The sequence below is a fragment of the Myotis lucifugus genome, unplaced genomic scaffold, assembly GCF_000147115.1.
Source record: "Myotis lucifugus unplaced genomic scaffold, Myoluc2.0 scaffold_150, whole genome shotgun sequence".
Classification (NCBI taxonomy): Eukaryota; Metazoa; Chordata; class Mammalia; order Chiroptera; family Vespertilionidae; genus Myotis; species Myotis lucifugus.
In genome coordinates, this window is record NW_005871198.1 from 517,974 (window position 1) to 541,558 (window position 23,585).

Genomic DNA, 23,585 nt, shown 5'->3' on the forward strand with positions numbered 1-23,585 from the left:
CTGTAAACACACCTGGACTGTGAGCCCACCTGGACTCTGTGGAAGCAGTCAGCAGGAAGCTGCCTTAGCTTCCTTTGTTCTCTCTCCGGTGGAAAGCCCTGCTCTACCCACCCTAATTCAAGACCTCGTGGGATGTTATTACTTGATATATGTTTACTAGAATTGTCTCTAATTGCAGAATAATACATGTTTAATACAGAAAGCTTAGGGGAAACCATCACACATGCACATTACTTTAGTTGTGCCCTCTTTCTTAAAACCTTAATAGATCTTGGAATTATTTGCCTCATTTTAGTTGTTTCCCTCAGAATTCAATCATTCAATTTTGCATTTATTATAGGATGCTTGATATTACAAATACAGACGGCCCCTGACTTAGATAAACTCCTGGAGTTGTATCTCACTCATCTATACCTCCCTCAGGTTATCAGTTTGAAGTGAGCCAGTGGCTGCAAGATGACACCACACGTGATGTCAGTGGTGAGGTTGTGGGCTGTTGGAAAATTATGAGGATTTTTAGAGGCCAGTCTCACTCGTCTCCCTCAGACAGCAGGCCACTTCTGGTAACCTTTAGATAAGATGTTCTGCTCTTAGGACATTTGAGGAGTCTCCACCGGGCTCATTTTGTGCCTCTAGTTAATATTAGGTGGTAGAATGTTAGCGCTATACACACCTTTGAAAAGTCTTTTTCTTTTTAAAATATATTTTATTGATTTTTTACAGAGAGGAAGGGAGAAGGATAGAGAGTTAGAAACATCGATGAGAGGGAAACATCGACCAGCTGCCTCCTGCACACTCTCTACTGGGATGTGCCTGCAACCAAGGTACATGCCCTTGACTGGAATCGAACCTGGGACCCTTCAGTCCGCAGGCCGATGCTCTATCCACCGAGCCAAACCGGCCAGGGCGAAAAAGTCTTTTTTTAAAAAAGTGTTTGATGGTGGCTCTAAGTTTCTTTTATATTCCTCTAATATGTGAATGCTCACAATAGGTTGCATGAAATACTATAAAGGCAGTCTCTCTTGAAAGAAATGAAATCCTAAAGGTCTCTGTCTATTTCAATTTGTTTTCTCTAAGGGGTATATTCATGATCTTTGCAAGGTAAGGCAAGTATTACCTTTGAGAGGGGCAGACTGGCTGCAAGGAGAATTCTGATATGTCTCATTTTTGTGACCAAAAATGTGGCTCTACTGCCTTGATTTGAATTATTTATAACTGATAGTGAATAAATTTCCCAGAACATCACAGAGTGTGATTTAGACTCAAAGACTGGGAAGGTTACACTCACCTTCTGGAAAATGTTTAAAAAACTACTTCTGTTGAAGAGGAAGCGACAATGTGATATAATGTGGATGTGGAAACTCTGACGGAAGAATCTACCTTTGTCCCACCGAGGTACTTTTTCTTCCTGCTTTTCTTCTCGCTCATGCCAATTTGTAATAAAAGCTATTCTTTATGAATATATCTGGTCTACAGTGTTTGTGAGTATTGATGTGTATATAAAATGTATTGTGATATGCTTGAAGGATGATGCCTGGAAGACATTTTATTATGTTTATTGCTACATATTAATCCTTACTTACAGAAATATGACATATCTGATAGTAAACATACAATTTCATTATTGGGAAAGGAAAAATATATATCTCACATATTTTTAAAGAAGAATACAAAAATGAAATACGGTTAGTGGGAAGACAAGTTGATAGAAAACAGCATATTTTCTACCTTATGTAGTGGAATTCAAATTTTTTCACTATTTGAGATGTAGAGACCCTTATGGATTTTTTGGTAGGGGTTAGATAGAAATTTTGAAGGGTGTTTAGGAGTGATTCATAAGAGCTACGATAGACATTCTGATTGAGCCAGGGACTGTGTTGAGGCAGTCTCTGTGTTTGAGCAGCTTATATTGCAAGAAAATATTCTGGTGCCAGGATATGATGTTTTCCTCAAATTTTAAGAGTCCTGGCTCTGTAAACATCTGGCTGATCAGCTGTTGCATAATTTTACTTTTTTTTTTTTTTGCATTTGTTTCTGTAAAAAAAAAAACAAAACCCTTTGCACTAGCTATAAACTCTGGACAACCTCATCCCTATTATTTTGAGTCTGTTTTAAAATTTTAGAAGGCCAAGATACTCATGATTCTAGCCATGTTCGTTGAGCCTTTGTAACAAAACAGCTAGCCAAATTATTAAATAAGTATCTTGTAGATATTTTCAGAGTATATTTCTGGAGCACAAATAATTTGGGACTAGGATATTATGTAAGGAGGTTTTTCTCAATTAGAGTGAGGCATGGGGCATTTGGGTGACAAGCCTTTATAGTAAAGTCTAGAGCATTGCATTGTGCATCTTTTCTGGAGGCATATTGAGAATTTGTTGAACCTTATGGACTCTGTCTGGCTCAAAAAAATTAGTATAAACAATTATATTTTAAATTTTGAATATAATTTACTTATTTTACTGGAAATACATTCTTTTACAGAGAAATACATTTTCAATGTAATAAGTAAATAATGAACAATGAAATAAATACGCTATACCCAAAGTAAGTTTTATCAAGTATTTTGGCCCATAACAATAGTATCCCTGTTCCAGGAACCATTCTAAAATATTAGAAAAATAGCCTTGATTTTGGAACAAATAGCCACCTTTTTTAAAAAAATATATATTTTTATTGATTTCAAAGAGGAAGAGAGAGGTCCAGAGAGATAGAAACATCAATGATGAGAGAGAGACTCATTGACTGGCTGCCTCCTGCACACTCCACACTGGGATTGAGCCCACAACCCCAGCATGTGCCTTGACCGGGAATTGAACCGTGACCTCCTGGTTCATAGGTCGATGCTCAACCATTGAGCCATGCTGGCTGGGCAATAACCACCTTTTTTACCTTTATTTTAAAAATAGAACTATAGCTTCCATTTCCTTGTTTTTCCCAAGTCACAAATCAACTCAGCCCTGCCTTTCAGCTTCACCAAGTCTTCTCCAGTTACCCATGGCTTCTCTCACTTGACAAGGAGATCAGCATCCTTTCGTAATCTACTTTACTAGCAGGACAAGGCTTTTGTATTGGAGCAAATCTAAGTATTGATACAATTCTAGGTGTTTTAAATTGAGTCTTTACTCATAAGCAAAATACTACATTTCAGAACATGTCTACCTCAGAATGCACTTCACTCTTCCTAACTTTGTGCTTTCAGCTGCAAGTGTTTGCAACATGGGTCCCCTTGTATTCAGCAATGAGTAAAAAGCCAATGAAAAGCATGGGTCATTGCACTTTCTTGCCTTGACTAATTTCCAATAGAGCACTGGTTCTCAACCTGTGGGTCGCGACCCCTTTGGCGGTCGAATGACCCTTTCACAGGGGTCGCCTAAGACCATCCTGCATATCAGATATTTACATTATGATTCATAACAGTAGCAACATTACAGTTATGAAGTAGCAACGAAAATAATTTTATGGTTGGGTCACAACATGAGGAACTGTATTTAAAGGGCCAGAAGGTTGAGAACCACTGCAATAGAGGCTAATTTTGATATAAAAGGTGGATTTACCGTGAAGCTAAATGAAGTTAAACCTTCAGAGTCTTGCTCATGCAAGGTCCTTTCCAAAGTCCTGTACCTATGAAACTCTTTACGCTTCAGAGTCCTTAAACCTACATCTGTCTTTGCCTGATACATTTTTAAAGAGAATGTTTATAATCATAATGGTCAGAATACTTTTATTTCTATCAGCAGAAAGAGTTTTAGATGTGATGGCATAATGATAATGACCTAAATAGTTGTATGTATACTATGTCACACTCCCCTAATAATTTGACATAAAAAAAAGAAGTTTCAAAATACCAGGAATGAAACTAATGTGTTTGTGTCTGAATGTTAATCTCTGTAGCATTGCACTTACATCAATATTTCATTTGGTTAAACACTTTAGATTTGCTGTAGATGACTTTACCTCATTAAATATTCATGTGGATTTTTTTCATAGAGTCAGTTCGAGACAGCTGTAATCTGTAATATTTAAGAACTCAGGCTCAATGGTCATATTAATCCAGGTTTACATGAGCTGGTTCTGCCACCTACTACCTGGGTGATCTCACATTTCTCATCTATAAAGTGAGCATAATTCTAGTATCTCTCAGGATTGTGTCACTTAAATGAAACATGTACCACGTCTAGCAAAGAGGAAACAGTTAAATGTTAGCTATTATTATTTACTGGTACTAAACTTTTTAACTCTTTAACTGTAAAGGAATATCTTCACTAGATACTTGCTAAGTAGCCTAAATTAGCCTGTGGCAATAGCAGTTATAAATTATCCCAGCATGGTTAGCATTCTCTCCCTGGAGGAGTAGTTAAAAAAAAATAACTTTGAGAATAATGCAGAATTTTTTAGAGCTGCCGGGAGAAAGGGAAAAGGTATTTTCCTGTTGCCCCAGAGGCAGAATTAGGAACAATGATGCAATTTCCAAGAAAGTAGGTTTATATTCTGTATATGGAATACATTTCAGTCTACAGTTCCTTAGTACAGAATTGGCTTGCTTGCAAGTTTACAAGAATTATTCATAAAAAGCCTTGATAATACATCAGGAAGAGGATACTAGCACACTCCCTCTTCATTGGTCAATGCTACTGTATAAATCTAGGTTTTATCATCCATGTAAAACTTTAACTCCACAGTTGATGATTAATTTATTCAAGTTCTTGCTATAATATATCATTGTAAATTGAGTTTAACTTTGCCAGTTGAAAGGTCAGCTTTCACGTGGCCTCGTGTCCCTCCCTATACAGGCTTTTAGTCTCCTTATAGAGTGTGTTTGAATACACATTCTCCTTAATCAATTCCAGTTAAAGTGACAGCAAATGATTAAGCAAAATTTTTGATAAATGTGTTGATTACATTGTAATTATGGTACCCTTTAAATATAATTCCATAATATTTAGGTTCCTAAATCAAAATACAAAAACCAGTAATAACCTTTTGATACTGCTAGAGTTTTTTCCAGTATATTTTAATATGACTGTGAGATTGTCTGAGGCTGCAGTACTATCTCCACCCTATTTTTAATAACCTATTTGGGTATGTAAATTATGGCTTCCTTCTTCCTGCTTATGTCATCTAGAACACCCCATTTAAAAGGAATGAATGAAATGAATGTTTATACTTCTTGCTGTTACTGAATTACTTTGTACGATGTTACATAACAGAAAAGTGTTTGGCATTAATGGCCTGGAATATTAATGTTTTCAAGGACATTAGGTTCCTGGTGTTTGTCTATAGTGGTTGTGGGAGGGAGTACTTTTTGAAAGAAATAAAATGTGTCTCTATGAGAAAGGGTAGTGTGGTATAAGGGATGAACTCTAGCTAAATCTTGGTAGCGTTTGAGATGTGAAAAGGAAGAGCTTTTCAAGAAAGCATATTGGTAGTAAGGTTTGCTTCCATAATGGTCATAAGAAAATTTGGAAAACCATTTTTAATCTACTTGAGCCTATATGTGAGGCCATGTACACCAGGGCACAATCCTATTTTTAGTAGATAATATCCTCAGACAATAACAACAGGGCTTACTCAGTGGGAGGGAAGGATGAGTGCAGAGAATTTCCATGTACTTGAAAAGTAAATTAGTAGGATTCAAATTCTATGAACTAAGCTCTGTAAATCAACTTATACCACATCTTATTTTTGGCCTCAAAAATTAAAAAGCATGGCTATTGTGAACCCCAAAATTATTTTGAACCTGTAAAAGAGTTACATTTCAATCTGTATATTGTGATTTATTTGTTATTTAAAAAGTGGAGAGAGTATCAATAGGCAAATATGTAACTTTATCATTTTGGTTAAAACTGGACAGAAGCTCCCTTTATGAAGAATTGTCTCATTAGAGTTGGTAGTGCTCATGAGGATATAGTAAAGGAAGAAGGAAAAATAGAAGAACAATAAAGGATGAAGACAAAAAGATTCAGGGAAGTAAGGGAAAAATAGGAGTGAGATGGAGGGACAAAGAGAAGAAAAGAGTTTCCAAGTGGTAGAGTATATGGCCTACCACTGAAAATTATATAAGATAGAGAATTCCTGTAGTTTTGCACTTCAGATCATTAATCATTTTCCACATAAGGACATTAAAAAGACAGAACTCATACACTCCAATTAGCTTACGTTTTGCCCCTCTTACTGTATTTTTCATTTTGCTTGAACTGGTGAACCTATCATCATCATAGGTTCACACACTGGTATATGCATGGAAACAACTTGTCTAACATTACCAATCTTCATTTTAAAATTTAGTATACTTTCTAAGGACACGTTAAATCCATTTAATTCTTCATCCAGTCAGCATTCACTGAAGACCTGCTGTGTCAAAGGGTTAAGTTAGATGTGGAAAGGAAGAGAGAGGAATGACAGTGGCCCAGAGGGAATGGTGTTTGACAGATGTGATGGAAAGACTTGTGGGCTAATAGCGAGAACGTTCAGTGGTCTACTCAAGTCTGGACTGGTTCTGTCAGCGTTGAGGAGCCAATAAACGTTTGTTAAGCAAGGAGAGACATCTTCAAGGCTGTGCTTGGGCGTGATAACGTACAAAATAATTTAGAGAAGGCAAGGAAATGAGCTAAAAGAGCTGTTGTAAGATTATAGCTAAGACTTAATAGGGTGTGCAGGGGCTTGGGCAATTGGGATAGAAAAGAGATGGCATGTAGAGCCTAAGGAGATGAAAATGCAAAGATTCAATAACTAATTGTGGAGGGGCAGGAAGGAAGCTTTGATAAGCTTTTTTTTTTTTTTAAAGGAAGACTTTTGAAAATGACAGTTCCCTATAGATATGAAAGATAGGATTAAAAAATAAATTTAAATACTTTAAGCTTGTATAAGTATCTATAAAGTAATTATTTCTCACGATAATTTTAAAGTTTATTTTTTATTGTTGGCATTATTACAGATGTCCCCTATTTTCTTCCCACTTCCTCCTTCTACCCAGCCCCCGCCCCACCCCAGGCCTTCACCACACTGTCTGTGTCTCATGATAATTTTAAATAATGAAAAAAGTGTAAATAATATGCTTATGGAATGATGACTTTGAAAAGTTGTTCATGAGGAATTTTTGATAGATCATAAAGGTCAATAATAACCCACTTCAACTTAGACTGGTAGGTATATAGAAGAGAGTAGACTATTTTTAGGGGAGAAAGGACAGAAACATGTCTTGGAATTTCATAACTTTTGAGCTTGTTTCCTCATCTATAAGACAAAGAACAGCGTGCTGGGTAAAAAAAAGTGGAATTCAGCCCAGAACTTTGTTCAATCCCAGCTCCTGGCACAGAACAATTGTGTTATGGTAGACAAGTTACTTAACCTGTATTTAAGCTTCACTTTTGTCATACTTTGCAAAATACAGGTGATATCTATGATGTAGGGTATGTGTTTGACAGAGAGATAAAGATAGAGAGATACAGAGTTACACTGAATACTGGCATAGGGAGCCTCATATGTAGGTGTTAAACAAATGCTAAGTTTTATTTTTATCCTCAGGAATAGCATTCATTTAAGTGTTGGTAGATAGGTCTCTCTCTCTCTCTCTCTCTCTCTCTCTCTCTTACTGAAAGGTGTTTTGAAACTTGGCATTGACCTTTATGTAAAAGAAGACAACATTGCAGGGTACACAATCATTTTTGTGACATTTTAACCTGACACAAGAGGTGAAGTCTTTCTTGGGACCTGTCATTGCCCAGTTTTGCAGCAGGCTCACTGGTTTCTGCTACGCTGACCGGGAAGGGGTTAAGAAATGCCCTTACTCATGTTACATGAAGTAGCAGAAATTATCAGATGGAAACAGGAATTGGGAAGGGGAAAAGTCTCTGCGGTAGCTCATTGTTTCCTAGCCAAGACGGCTTCTGCTTACAGTGATGAGAGCAGTCTACAGCCAGGCAGTTGAATCAGATTTGAATTTCTCCTGGGTGGTGGCAACAAGTAATCCTCCACCCCTATATCTCTTAACTAAAGCATTCACACTGGAATGGCCCCGGGCTGAAACAATACTGAGTCACAGCCCTTCCCATTGGACAGCCGGGCAGCCCTTCAGGGGAGAGGCCCCGCCCCTCCCGTGTGAATCGCTGGCTTCGGGAGGAGGAGCTGGCCGATGCTAATGAACGGAGTTGCCAGGCGAGCCAGGAACTTCACTCCCCTTCTCAGTGTCAGGATCGCAGAAATTATGCCCCTTCTCTCACCATGAGCTGGCTCTCCAGTTCCCAGGGAGTCGTGCTCACTGCCTACCACCCCAGCAGCAAGGATCGGGCCGTGGGGGAGAGCCATGGCCAGGGAGGGGAGGAAGCCACCTCCAGGTAAGCCCTGGCATTTGAAAGCCAGAGAACAAAACAAAAAACCGCTCACCTGCTCCAGGAAAGAAGTGACAGGGTAGTTGGCGCGGGGACGGAGGAAGGACTCCGCATGCGGAACCTGACCGCCTGCAGCTGCAGAAGTGTTTGGCGGGGGTTTCATGGACTCTGCATCTCTCTCTTCTAGTCCAAGTCGGAAACCCCTCACATAATTGCTGGGAAAGATGGGGAGGGTGGGCTGAGGCTACGGCTGTCAGACTTGTTGCTTAGCAGGTGCATTTGCAAATGCTGAAAGATCAAATGACTATATTTGAAACACTTCCTATGAGGTGGAATTCTTGAATGGGCTCAAGGCTCAGCGCTGGAACTGTTAGTTGGGAAAGTGTGCCAACAGCAGGGGGGGTGTTCACTGTACAAGCTGTTGTTGTTAGAGTCTTTTTTTTTTCCTTCCCTCTCTCCTTTGCTGAAAGCAAACTTCTTAGGCAAAAAGCCCAAGACACTGCCTGGGGCGGTGTGTCTCATATTCTTTTGTGTATGTGGATTTGGGTGTGTGCGTGTGTGGGGGCGGGGGAATTTCAAAAAGGAGTTTTTGTGGGGAGATAGTACAGTGAGGCCAGAGAAACGTGGTTAATGTTAAATCACTTTATAGGTGGAAAGGGCAAATGTCCACAGACCACTGAGGTGCGGAGTACCTTTCTCTCTATCTGTGTACTTTGTTCTGTTTTCAAGGACTTTTTTTTTTTTTCCTTCTTTCCCTTAATGACCTTCTCACTATCCGAATATTTTCACCTCAGCCTTAGATAGAAATGGTAAATATTAGCCTGGACGCTTGCAAAAAGCAAATGCTAACCTGATTGTGTAAAACACTAAAGTAGTTGTCAGTAAGCATGTTTCCTCCATGACGTTCCGTGTGATAATAAAACCTCCTTTGTTCTTATGTGACTGACTTATGCTTATGCCTTAAGCTGAAATAATGCCTTCTTTCATTTGTTTTAAAATCCCCAAATGGGGGGGGGGAGGGGAGGGGTGTTCAAATCAAAGGAATGGCTGGCTGCTATGTTCTGCCTGAGGTACCCAGGCTGACCAGAACTTTTCTTCTGTAGCAACCACAGTATGTGTCCCATTGAGAATGAATTCATTTCCAAAGACATGAGGGACCTGCCTCCTGGGCCTTAGGCATATTTCCATTCTATTTTCTGTTGCTTTAAGTATTTTCTGTGAGATCATAAAGTGTTTTCATCTCTCTTTTGTGGAGCAGTGATGTGACCTCTCAGCAGTAAGCAGTCTGTGACACCAGCCCCATACCTTTCATAACTTGGAGTCCACATGACAGTCAAAATTGCCAGAATGTGCAAGCTTGGCATATTTTCCTGTGACATTCTCCTCTGGGTGGCCCGAGGAGCTGAGCTGCCTCTTGGATCTTTACTGTGAGAGTGGAAGGAACCTTAAGGAAGTGAGGCCAGACTTCTTATTTTCACCTTGAGGACACCAACCCTCCAGGAATGTATTCAGTTGTCACAAGGTCTGTGGGTCTAGGCCTTTGCCTGGGGCTGCATATCCAGTTCTGGAGGCTTTATCCTGTGTTGGTAGTTTGCAGCCTGTTGTGGGTTGAGAGAACATAAGAGAGGAACAGACCGTTCTCAGCCTATGCTAAAGCAGAATCTGGAGGCACTGGTGTGGCAGGCTGGGCACTGCTCATGCAGTGAGTGCCCCTGCTGGCTGCCATATTGCTTGTGCATACTGACCCCAGATTCTCACCACCGGATTCGAGTCCTAGGGACAGTTATGTCGGCGGGAGAAGATGGGAGCTCTGGTTTGACGGCTGGGAGGAAAGGCAGGGAGGAGAGAAGAGAGCCAGTCCCTAGTAGCTTTTCCCCTTAAGCATGGAATAATTTATCAGATAAGCTTAGTGTTACTTTGGGAGGTACCCTGTTTAGCCTGGAAGGGTTGAGATAGTGCAAGTGGGTGGGAGGAGGTGGATGGAGGGAGGAGTGATTTGAGGGTGGATGAGCTCAGAATTTGACTTGCTGAGGATGGTGGGGGAAGGAATGCGTAGGACTTTGGTTCTGGCTCGGTTGGTCAGCCAGTGGGAAGCTGCTCAGAGATACAGAGTTGATGGTTGATGCCTATTTTAAAAAGCTCTTCAAAAGGCAAAACCAAACCGAAACAAATCAAACTCTTAAAAAGAGGAAAAAGTTAGATTCTGTCCTCCCGACCCCCGCTCTCCCCACCCCTACCCTCACCCCCATTACCACCTATTGAAAAGTTGCTGGAGGGAGTGCAGAAATCTAACTTGGCTAATTGCAAGATTTGGTCTCTTCAAAATAATATGAGCTTTGATGAGTTACTTAATCAAACTTTTAGTTTAGTAAGATGAACTCATGTATATGCCATTTGAAAGGTGTAAAGGACTATGTGTATGATTGAGGATATTTATAGAAAGTGATTGATTTTTAACCTTACCTTACCAAGTCCTATTTTATTTGATCTTTGGAAAAGCTGCGATAGTAGGGAATTAATCTTTTTGTAAGTTACCTGTGCATCTAAAATTCCCTCTATTGCATTATCCCTCTCAATCAGGAAACATTCATTAGACGCCAGGAAAAGAATTTCTCCTACTCTTAGAGCCTCGCAAATATTTACTGAATCCTGTTTTCAATTTTGGGGGGTCATATTTTCTCCTTAAAACATTAGGATTTAAATAAATATGTTAATATTAGTTGTTCTGACTTGTACACAGTCAAATGTTTACAAAGGAAACCACTTTATGAGTAGCTATATTTATAAGACTTTATTTACCTGTTTATTTTCAAGCAGATTTCTTTTTATTTATTATTATTTTTAAAAATATTTGGGGATGGAGGTTGTAGAAACCACTTTATTTTTATTTGTTTATTTGTTAATCATCACCTGAGGCTATTTTCTGCATTGATTTTTAGAGAGAGTGGAAGGGAGGGGGAGAGACAGAGAGAGGAGAGAGATCATGGATGTGTCTCTCACATTGACTGTTCTCCCCTCTCACCCCCTGTCCTCCCATGAGGAAGACTGAGCTTGCAGCCGAGGCACTTGCCCTTGACCGGAATTGAACCTGAGACCCTTCAGTCCAAGGGCCCGATGTTCCAACCACTGAGCAAACCCGGCCAGGGCTCAAGCAGATTTCTTTTTTTTTAAAATATATTTTATTGATTTTTTACAGAGAAGAAGGGAAAGGGATAGAGAGTTAGAAACATCGATGAGAGAGAAACATCGATCAGCTGCTTCCTGCACGCCCCCCAGTGGGGATGTGCCCGCAACCAAGGTACATGCCCTTGCCCGGAATCGAACCTGGGACCCTTGAGTCCGCAGGCCGAAGCTCTATCCACTGAGCCAAACCGGTTCGGCTCAAGCAGATTTCTTAATGTTTACCTTTGCAAAGCAGTTTTTCCAAGAATAATGCATTTTGTCTATTCTTACTGCTCTCCCTTGACTTTCCTGTCTTTTTAAGAAAAACTATTTTGTTTGCTTAGTATCCGTTTTAGCTAATATTTTTGGTAAATATTGACCTCAAAGATATTTTCCTTCTTATTGGACTTAACTCTAGTTGATATATGAGGTTTTTAAAAAATGTCTTTTATGAATAAATGTATAGCATTTGTGATGCAGGATCTTGTTTTGTTGACCGCAAGTGCCTCTGGTGCTGAATAAGCAGAACCAAGAGGCATATGTCATCGTGTTGTACATCCTGAAACTCTGGGCTCTGGGGCCAACGTGCCTGGGTTCACATCTCTGCTCTGCCCCTCGTTAGCAGTGTGGTCTTGGAGAAGTGTTAACTCTCTGCTTGTAAGCTGAACTTCATAACAGCTCTCCCTTCATTGGGAGGATTAAGTGGGATGATCCATGCAAAGCCCACAAAACAGTGCCTGGTTCATAGCTAGCTGCTTCTGTCCTTAACACCAGGTAAAGGAAAGGAAGGAAATGATTGAGCCTTGCACCATATAACATAAACATTATGTTACATTTTCATAAATATTTTGTCATGTGTTAAGAAATATGGCTGTAATCCACGTGCTTAACTAAAAATGGCATAACTGAAAATTAACCATCATGTTAAAGTTCAGTCCTTGGAGTTTGAAAGACCTTGGAAGTGTCCTTTTGAACCAGAGCCACATTTGCAAGTTGAACAATGTTAGCAGGCCTGCCTTGGGGCATGGGTGGGCCACACTGAGGCCTGCAACCTTGAATTTTAGGGCAAGATGGAATGTGGGTGGGTCCTCTTTTGGCAGCCTCCATGGTTCCCTCCTTTAAGAACTACCACTGCCTAGGGGCCATCTTCATATACTTAGCTTTAGTTCTTGACTTTGTAAGGCTTACCTATTTCTGGGTTCTAACAACTTACTGAGTAAGCATAACCATTCGGTCACTCAGTCATTCCACATGTACTTACTGAGCTCTTACTGTGTGTCAGACAGTTGTCTAGGAGCTGGGGCTGCAATGAAAACAAACACCTGGGTTGGGAAAGGAGGGTACGCAGTGGAAAATGAAGACCTGAGCAGGTGAGCCTTGCAGATATATGGGGGTAAGAGTTAGGGTAAGAGCTTTTAATTTTGCTTCAAGTGAGATGGGAAGCCAGTGAGTGAGGAGGGTTTTGAACATGGGGAAACAGAGCACATTTTGGCTTTAAAAGGTCCCTCTGGCTGTTTTGTTGAATGTAGTCTGTAGAAGAAGAGACACTACTCAGGAGGGTAAGGTGATGGCTTGTTGGGCCAAGGTTTTAGTTGTTTAGGTAGTGGAGGTGGTGAGCATGAAATATTTTGGAGGAAGAGCCTGTAGGATTTCCTGATGTTTGTGGTATATGAGCAAATGAGACTAAAGACTGTTGCAAGGTTTGGCCTATGCAACTCCATTGATTTAGATCGGGAAGACTTCCAGAGTGAAGGGAGGTAGACAGGGCAAGATCTGAAGCTCAGTTTTGGACATGCGACTCAGAAACATCTTGAGAGAAGCTTTAAGGAAAAGGTATTGTCGTTCTTGATGAGTCAAAGTTTTTACACAAATTCACAGCATTTAAAAAAAAACAGCTATGTGCTAAAGTATGAGTAGAGTTTTTTCCTTCTGAATTTGTGTTTTATCTGAAATTATGAATATTTTTGGTGAAGGAAGGGATGGTTATAACTTTTTACAATGCAATATGGAAGTTACATGTCTTCTTATTTTTTTTAACCTTAGAATTTAGGGCATGTTTTCTCATTCTAATTTTGTAGAATTTGGTGACCAAAACATTTTTAACCTATCTATGGATTACTGTTTTCTGAATCAACCTACTCCTCTATTTCATGACATGGGAGTGCTTTTATAGAAACATACTTTCTCTATCGTATAGTTTAGAAGCCTTATCTATACTTTTCTCTTGAATTGTGAAAAGACACACCCAGTATTTCAAATGGGCAGGTCTTACCTTTACTTACTTATGTTATTTGAATTTTAACTGCCCTCATCTGTGAGGCTTGTGATTTTTGTGGGCCTGTTTAAAGCTATCTTAATGTAAAGAACTTATGTTATCTTTATGCCTCTCATATGTAAGGATTCATAAATCTCAAGACACGCCTCCCCCCAAAACACTGCTGCAAACTTTGCCTTGTACCCATGGCCACTTCTTTCTTTGTTCACCTGCACTGTATCTCTCTCTTTTCTAAGTGGGGCTTGTGCTTATTTAAAGGTTTATGTTTGTTCTTTTTATGGTTTAAGTTCTTAGTATTTATCAGGCTTTTAAGAATATTGCAGCAAAATGAACTCATAAAAATGAATGCATTTAATGATGCACAATTGATTGCTATTGGATTGGATGGCATTTAGGTTTAAATAGTTTTTAATAATTGGACCAGCAAAATGATTTTTTTCCCCTCTTATTTTTAAACTAGAGGCCCAGTGTATGAAATTTGTGCATGGGTAGGGTCCCTAGGCCTGGCTGGCGATCAGGGCTGATTGGGGCCTTCTGGCTGCTGGCCGGGGCCTTCCTTCCCTGGCTGCTGGCTGAGGCCTTCCTCGTTCTGTGCCACCCCCTGGTGGTCTGTGCATGTCATAGTGAGCGATCGAACTCTCGGTCTCCGGGTCCAACTCCTGAGGGGACACTTTGCATATCAGCCTTTTATATATACAGATTCCCTGTTAGCTATAAACATGGGCATCATTCACACATTAGAAAAAGACCCCACTATTCTAGAGGCCAAAGCTGCACTTGTCTGCAGTGGAAGTTCCCTGTGCTCCATGGTCATAGATCAGTGAGGTCTCACTCCCTTGGCTGCCTTTGATTGGTATTGATATTTAATGACATTTTTATTTTGATAAGAAGAGATAGAGAATAAGAAGTCTCCTTATGGGAGGAGAGTGGGGATGAATAAAGATCTTGGGGGTGAGTTAGGGCAGAGGGAGCAAAAGGGATGATGTCTGGGTAACTGTGAAGATAAATTCTTTTTATTTTATTTTTTAAAAAATCTTTATTGTTGCAAGTATTTGACTTCTATGATTGTTGCTGTGATCTATGAGCTGGCCAAGTTTATCCTCCACCACACCCCGCCCCCCTTCTTTTTTTTGCAAGAAATAAACAGAAACCATGGAGACGTGTGTGACCAGTGTGACATCTGGAGTCTTTCTCATACTCAAGTCCCCTAAGTATCTCAATTTCTGTGTTAAAAGGAAGTGTGAAATGTTATTGCCTTTACACATGTGTTTTGGTAGTTGCTTTTTAGCTGCAAAGAACACTTAAGCGTCTTTAGGGAAAACGGGGTTTCTTGCAGGCATCTGGGTCATAGGGAAAGGAAACATCGCTGGTCTTCTACCCTCTGTGACTGGCCATGTGGCATGCCTGCTTTCTCTTTGAGATTCTTCAGTCCACTGGCCTAATCATCTCTTCATTCTGAGCTTGAGCATGTCTCTTAATGGCCGTCTCAGCCTTGTTGCCCTTATCATCTTACATATCATAGCCAGCAGACCCATGCTGTTTTCTAACTTCAAAGTTATGAAGGAGGATCATATTTGCCAGTGAATCTTTCTGAGCTGCCTCAGACAGCCCATGATTTGACCATTTGGGGATCTTTGGGGTCTTTTTAAGTAGTTGGTGGGTAGGGCAGCCTGTAGAAGGGAGGTAGTATCGTGGCCAAGCCATTTAGGAAAACCTTTATCTGATTCCTTACCTATGAGATGAGCATAACAATGCTTTGTCTGCCTCACAAAGTTAATTATTATAAAGACAAAACATGTAGCTTTGGAGGCTTTTAAAAAATATACAGATGAGGAATATTTTTGTAAATCCTTTTCAATACAATATCTTAAATTTTCCCTAGACATTTCACCAAACCAGAATTGTCGTGCTAATAAAAGTTTGAATGAAGGACCGAGTGAATGAATGTGAGAGGGAGTGGAGTGGAGTGATTACACACACAGACTTTGGAGCTAGGCTTTCCAGGTCAGAGTCCTGGAAAGGCCTGTTTAATGTTGTAGGGCCTCAGTTTATTTTCCTTCTACAAACTGGGGATAATAATACCTTACTCAAGAGTTTATGAGTCTTGAATGCGTTAATACATGTGATGCACTTAGAAGAGTGCTTGATATAAAGCACAACAATTTTCTATGATGATTCAGGGCTGTCAGATTTTTGAGATTGATTTGTAAATGGTTTGGGAAGAGCATGTTTGCTTTAATACACATGGAGTGTAACGTCTAAATTTTAAAAATAACATTTGTGAAATGAGTTATAAAAATATCTCAGAATATGTTTATTTCAATAATTACCAAGACTACCAAGAAGGGCTTTAAACTATTGAATGTTAGGCTCAGGTGACTATTTTGAATTGCTTTTCATAGTTTAGTTTGGGCAGATGTAAATTTCTAAATCATTTGTACTCTTAATAAGAGTACAATGAAAATCATGTCATGTAGAGCAAGAAAAAATTATTTGCTCATGTTCTTCAGTGAGCAAATTGACTTTAGGTTATTTGAATTCTTACAGGTAAAAGTAATCACTATAACTAAAGTATTTAAAGGAAGGATAGTTTTTCATCTTTGTTGCCCTTACAACATGTTTATGTGCTTTATGAACAACTCTTGATCTCATAACCAAGAAGTGCTGTTTCACGGAGCAGGGCTAAGCTGGGTGTGCTATCCATGGCAGAGATCTGGGGGGATGTGTTCCCCCAGCCAGTTCCCCCTGATCCCTGTGCCCCACCCCCTTTCCCATTTAGTGCACACATTTGAAAACGGAGCTGTTGATTTTTCTCTTCATCTATATCATACATGATACATTTATTTTGAATGCCTACAGCGCACTGGGTCCTGAGCTAGGAAACTGTCTGCTTAGCCAGTTCTTCTCAAAGCCCTCCCTACATCTTGTACTTGAAGCTGCTATGAACTTAGCAACTCCTGCTTATAAATGGCTCACCAGGGCAGGCTGTTTGCTTCCCTTTCTGAGCGACTGGGGACTTTTTCCCTGAGAGTATCTAGAGGAAGTTGAACTGGAGGCAGAAGAGAGACATATGCCAATTAGAAATGCATTCAATAAGCAGGGGGGGGGGGGGAGGAGATTTGCAGAAATTATATTTAAATTCCATGGAGCTGTAAATTCTTCAATAGTGACATTTTATGGATTAATAGATTTATGTTCACCAGCCAGAGAAACCCCAAACACCATTTATTTGCGTCATTGCTGCTATATAACTACTATCCAATAACATTCTTAGAAATAAATGTTTCAAACCCAAATAAAATCTTCAACTAAGTTGGGGGTTATCTTTCAATATTTCTTTGTTGCCTCCCAGGACCATTGTGGACTGAGAAGTGAAGGTGCTGTGTCCTTTGCTGCCTTTAGTTTTATCTTTCTGAGTACAATGTGTTTCTCAAGATAAAGGGAGATTCCACACGTCTTCCACAGCTCCTAAATATGCCTGTCTCCCATTAGGGATTAGGCATGCCTAAATGCGTCATTTATTTTGGAAAATTTAAGGAGGTGGAAATTGATATATGGTCTTGCTATCCTAGTTGAATCAGATTAAAACTATGATGTAATTAATTTAATAAACTGGGAAATAAATGGCTTAACATCTTGCTGCTATGAAACTGGAAGTGTGTAGAAAAATATTGGGATTCACATTAATAAGAATGTTGACTTTTGGGTGGTTTGGCTGTAGGGATCTGGTGAATCTCTCCATGCTAAAGTCTGTCAGATACCATCCCTATTTTGAGGCAAATAGTAGGGATCATATATTGTTGATGAGCAGCACAAAATTAAAATCCTACCTAGAAAGAGATTTGGGTAAGTTAGATAGACATTTAGGATATGTAAATATGGAATTTATTAAGTTTTAAATTATTTTTAAAAGTATCTACTTTGACTAAACAGCTGTGAAGGGCTTTGCTGGGTGTAAATGATAAACCTAGAATAGATCAATGTAAGAATTCCTGCTCTGAAGAGCTTCCCATATAATTCAAATGGATTCTAAAACAACTTTTTCAGTATCATATTTAGGAAGCTGTGGCATGGTTCTCTCTTTTGAGGTATAAAATGTTAAAATAATTTGTGGTTGAGTAATTGAGATTTGGTTTGGGTAAGGAAAGATATTGGCAACTGAAAGTTGAAAGGAACTTTGGCTATTTATAGGTGGTCTAGAAACATGTAACTCGACCAACTTATTCTATAATTAATGTTTTTACTAGAGTTACTGAGTGTGTGTCTGTTTATTTCTCTCTGGTCCAAATAATACAGTCAAAGCTATGATCTATCATCTGATAGAAGTTATTTGGATCAAGGTAGAAGTAAATTTGTATATATATTTTTAAACTAAATAATTGATTATTAATATTTTTACTTATTATTTAAAACATGGATATATATGATTTAGTATTTCCAGACAAAAATTCTTTTGAATTGTAGCATTTTCTCATCATTCTGTATTATAGCATAATCAAACAGTGTCATCACACTGGATATTTTATGTAATTGTATAGTGTATTAATCCTTTGCTCCGGTTTCTTAGTGAAAGTTTCATGTATTTAAGAACAGAGGGCTAGTAGATTATGTATTAAATGAGTGAAGTTGATGACTGAAAAATACAGACCTCATAAAAGTTTGGGTTTTGGTAGAAAATGTTAGCTAGAATTTTTAGAATACTGAATAAGCCGCCCCCACCACTCCATCCCCGCCCTGCCAAATTCTGTCTGCAAGTGAGATCTGGCCCAGGCACCATGACCTTGTGACCCCTATCTTGAAAGTCAAGGTGGTTGTTTGCTATCTGTTGTGTAACATACCACTATAAAACTTAGTGGTTTAAAATAATTTTCTTTCTTGATTCTGAAGGATTATAATCAAGTTTTTTCTTGGGGTCCATCAAGCAAGGAGGCCTGAGGCGGGGTCACCAAAGCTTCTTTATGTCCGGGTTTGTTTTGGGTCATCTCTTTCTGCTTGCACAGCTTCTCCACATGATCAGCCTGGGCTTCCTCATAGCATGGTGGTATCAGGATAGTCAGACTTCCTACACTCTTGCTGACTTACCCCACAGTGAGCATTCTACAACATCTGGGTGGAACCTGCCAGGGTTCTCAGGGCCTAGCTTCACAAGTTACTCAGTGCCACTTGGCCATAATGTATTGGCAAACTAATTATTGGCCAACTCAGATTCAAGATCGTGGAATAATAGGTCTCACCTCTGAGTGAGGCAATGGCTTGCACATAGGGAAGCCATCATCAGTAGGCAACAAGCATCTGTCCTTATCTGCCTTTCCTGGGTTTACTAGCTTCTACTGTAATATAGAAACTTCCGTTCCTTGGAGCTTGACTTCAGAATTCTCCACTAGAAGAGCATTTTTCTTTACCCTAATTTTTCTTTATCCTTAGCAGTAGATAGATTCCATATCCTATATTTGTGAGTTGATATTTGATATTTTTGGAAGGGTTGAGTTCTTATTATTTGTAGGTTAGTTTAGGTCTTTTTTATTTTCTTTCCACCAAAAGCTTATGCTTGATTCTTAAAAATATTTTTCAAAAAAGGATGTAAATTTGAATTTGGGAAGAATAGAGTCCTGGGAAATGAGATACTCCTTGCAAAGAACATGTTCCTTTTATTTGATAGCAGCAAAGTTGCCAAAGGCCCTTATTTATTTACATCTATCCAGTGATATTTATGCTAAGGGACTATTGGACACAAATGTACTTTGGAGTACATGATATTTTTGAGATGATAGAGTACTTTTGGAAGACATCCCAGAGGCTATATAAAAATTAATTATTAGTATTTGAATTACTTGGTTTTTCTACTCCCAGTACATGAGTTACATTTAGCAGTTTTCTGGTAACAGTTATAATTGAGCCTTCATACCTCAGTAGCATCACTGCAGGATTTCCTTTCTTCCTTGTTTACAAATCTGTGCTTTATTATGACTATTACTAAACTGTATTTGCTTCTTGCCACACTTCCTTCACAGCAAGGAGGGAGATAAATGGCTAGGATAACCTTTGAACTCCAGGGGACCGGGAGAGTGTGTTTCCCTTAAAAAAGGGAATTTTTAAAAAACTGTACCTTAAGATTAGAATATGTTTACATTTCTTTAAAAATACATTGCATTTCAGTTTAAGACTGTCATTGTTTTTGTGAGAACCTACTGCCTCAATTTAAATTATTGGAATGATGGTAATGTTTTGTCAGATGACTTAATTCCTCAGATTTTAGGGTCATTTAGAGAACCACATTTTCACTACCTTTTTTTTATTCCTATACTACAGATTGATAATCATAATCATCTCCATTTTGCAAGCAAAGGAAAGAAACTACAGTTGACTCTTCCTACTCCTCCCCACCAGGATAACTTGCATCAGATGCAATTTAATGAAAGCTCTCAAATAAACTATTTTATTCCTATCTATGATTGCAGACATTTACAAAACCATAGCATCTGAATTCACCTTTAAAAATAACATACATAAAACAGTATATACACAGCACAAAATAGTTCAGGGAGGGGCAAGAACAACTTTTAAAAATTAAAATGTAACTGTGAAAAAGGGATAGGATGAAAGTCCCTACTTATTTCTATTTAAGATGTCATGTGATAATATTTTACAGTGTCCTGTGGGTCAATGTATGCATGTGTGTATGACCATATAACATACACATATATAATACATTCTCTTTCCCACACATACACAGATAATTATTTGCAGTTAATTTTAGGGTAATTCTTACATCCTGCTCTGTGCAGTTGTTTGAATCACGTTGGAACCCACTTTCTTCACAAAATAGGGAAGACCAGGAAATAAAAAGGTTGATTCGGTGTGACTAAGGTTCCTTTGTTTAACTGTACAGTGTGATGAATAATTTTCTTCCCTAGTAGTTCTGTGAAGGGCTGACTCACTGTGGTTTTCATGAAGAGACTTGGTGATGGATTGCACACTCATTGTCATGCTATTCCAAGTAGGAGAGAACTTGGAAATACTGTCCATACCTCCTGGGCCTAAAGAGCCATTCATGTGATGCGACTCCATTCCACCCATGGGTCCATCTGAACCAGGGCCCATTGGAAAATTAGGCTTGTTAGGTCTAGCAGGTTCTGCATTCATTCATGTATACATGTTGTCTGCAGAGTTGGTTGAATCTGCTGGACTAGGATGATGGGTGTTCCTGGTGGCCCTCCATATCCCAGGGGATCTACATAGTTCCTAGGAGATGCTGAGGAGTATGGTACTGAATCGGCATTTGTTGGGTTTGGCCAAGGTCTGTCACCACCTGGACCCATGTTCATTCTAGGCATTCCAGGGCCACCTAAAACATTCAGTAGGTGTCTCATTGCACCTCCATAGTTTTGTGGTCTAAGGGCACCATTCCTCTTGGAGGTGCCATTCTGGGCATTGGTCCACCCGTATTTGGAGGTCCTTGTTGTCCATTTGGGCCCATTCTATTGGGATGTGATAGCTGACTTCCTGGGACCCCTCCAAGTGCCTGGTTAGATAGGTATCCTCACTGTGGGTCTTGGGCCTCCAGGGTACTGAGGTGACATAAAAGGCTGAAAGGACCCTGGTGGTACAGGACCTACTGGCATGCCATCTCCTGGGGGAATGGTTCCTGGCACTGGACTGGGGAGCTGCTGCAGCACTATCATCATGGACGGCTTTTGCTTCCCTTGAATGTTCATATGTTTCCTGTCTTTCTGGAGCTGTACCGTAGAGATCCCACAATATGCACCAAGAATGTAAGAATCCTGGTGGCTCCCCTAATGTGATGTTTTCCCCCCCATCTTATCTCTGATAAAAACGTTTGGGCCGATTTCTGAGCTTCTACATGGGCCAGATATTCATATATGTAGAGTGCTAACTTCTCCCAGGCCTGGCTGCTGGACGGGATGGCGCTGCTGTTACTCTTGCCTTTGCCATACATGCTTGTGCCGAGAGCAGCTCCCATGTGGACTCTCGAGCAACATGGGTTTGAACTGTGCAGGCCCACTTATATGTGGATTTTCTTCAATAAATATATTGGAAAATTTGTTGGAGATTTGTGACAATTTGAAAAAAACCCACAGGCGAACCTTATGATTTTCTTTTTTCTAGCTTACTTTATTGTAAGAATACAGTATATAATAGATGAAACATGCAAAATATATGTGAACCAACTGTTTATGTTATTGGTAAGGGTTCAGGTCAACAATAGGCTATTAGTAGTTAAGTTTTTGGGGAGTCAAAAGTTATAAGTGGATTTTCGACTGTGGGGGGTGGGGTGGTGGTGCCCCCACTCCCCTTCCTCCGCCCATTGTTCAAGAGTCAACTGTATTCCCTTTTGAGCTTAGTTTGAAGCCTGAAGCTTGAAATCACAGTCCAGGCTAGGTATCCATAAAACGAAAGGCCTATTCTAATAGCTTTCTATAGATTTCAGTCGAGCTTAAGAGTTTGTTAATCTGCTTAAAGCAAAATCTCTTCAAACAATAAGCCAAATTGTTAGATCTTTGTTTCCCTAACTGTGTGTGGAACACTGTTACTAGGTGTTCTATTAGAAAAGGGCTTTGTGGTCTAATGTTTTGGTGTAAACAAAGTTTCCTACAGGACTTCTTGTAGCATGTAATATCTTAGCATGTATTATGAATTCCTAAAAAAATTTGTGGCAAGAAACATATTTCTAGGAGCCTTTTATTATTTTTTTTAAAGAACACTTATTATTGATGTTCCAGGGAACACGATTTGTGAAATCTGAAAATATTGCTTTCTCTTTATATGCAGAAACATTGTATAATTTGGAATCAGGAACATATTTTTAGTAGTTGTTAATGTTAAATTGCCCTTCTTCTATTGGCCACCATCCATTTCACCCATACAGGCATTCCCTGCAGGGTCTCCCTTTAGTGAACATGTTTCCACAGTAAGAATGTTGTTTACTTTTTAATACCCAAGCCTCACAGCACATAAGTCTTTTAATATGACAATTTTCAGCTTATGTTTATTTGGAGGGAACATTTATATGTATGCCTGCAAACCCAGTACAAATTTTTAAACACAAATGTGGGGGAAATATCTCGAGTTATTTTTTTAGTATGTGGACATTGTGAAAACATACATAGTGTTGGTCCAGAGAACATCTGCCATGTCACTGCCCAGAAACAACATTTAATGTTACTAGTTCTTGATCTTCAGTAAGAAGCATTTTAAGCATTTTGCAGTCTACATGATCATTTGTTGATTATGTGTTGGAGGTTTGCTGTGTGTTATGTTTTAGAAAACTGGTTGAGGGTCTTGGGTAGTCATGTAGTATGTTACTTTTTCCATTTAAAAGAATAGGACAGCCTCAGTGTTTTTAAATTTTTTAAATTTTATTTTCAGAACATAGGTTTTCAGGCAAGTTAGAGGCTATGTTAACTCATTTAATCCTCATAACAACCCAAGCAGGTAGGTGATATCCCCAGTTTACACCTGAAGAACTGGAGGCGCGGAGGGTAAAGTGGCTTGCTTGAGGTCCTACAGCTAGAAAGTGGCACAGCTGGGATTTGAACCTGGGCAGTCTGCTGTCTGTCTTCCCCGCTCTGTCATTCACAGAAATTATTTGTTTCCAACTTTTGTAAACTGAATGTGGTTTCTAGAAGTAGATACAGAGCAAGATAAACTACAGCGGAGTGCTCGATTGTCTAGTCGTTTGTGTTCCTTTTTATAGCAATAAAAACTCTGCTCTCTTTGGTATTGCGAGAAGGTTATCCAACGTGGATTCTAAGCAATGTACTGCTGGTAAAGTCGGCACTTTGGGAGATCACCTTCAC

The 23,585-nt window shown here is 39.4% G+C and overlaps 1 protein-coding gene and 1 pseudogene across 2 annotated transcripts in view; one reads left to right on the forward strand and one right to left on the reverse strand.

Moving 5' to 3' along the window:
* Positions 1-8,137: 8,137 nt before the first annotated feature.
* ARHGAP18 (Rho GTPase activating protein 18) overlaps positions 8,138-23,585 on the forward strand; it is a 124,040-nt gene continuing 108,592 nt past the window's right edge. For both annotated transcript variants that reach the window (XM_006095052.3, XM_023759151.1), the window contains exon 1: positions 8,138-8,336. In XM_006095052.3, the coding sequence (XP_006095114.1) occupies positions 8,224-8,336 (113 nt within the window). In that variant the 5' untranslated portion in view covers positions 8,138-8,223. The remainder of the gene's footprint in view (positions 8,337-23,585) is intronic.
* On the reverse strand, positions 20,533-21,724 carry LOC106698220 (annotated as a pseudogene).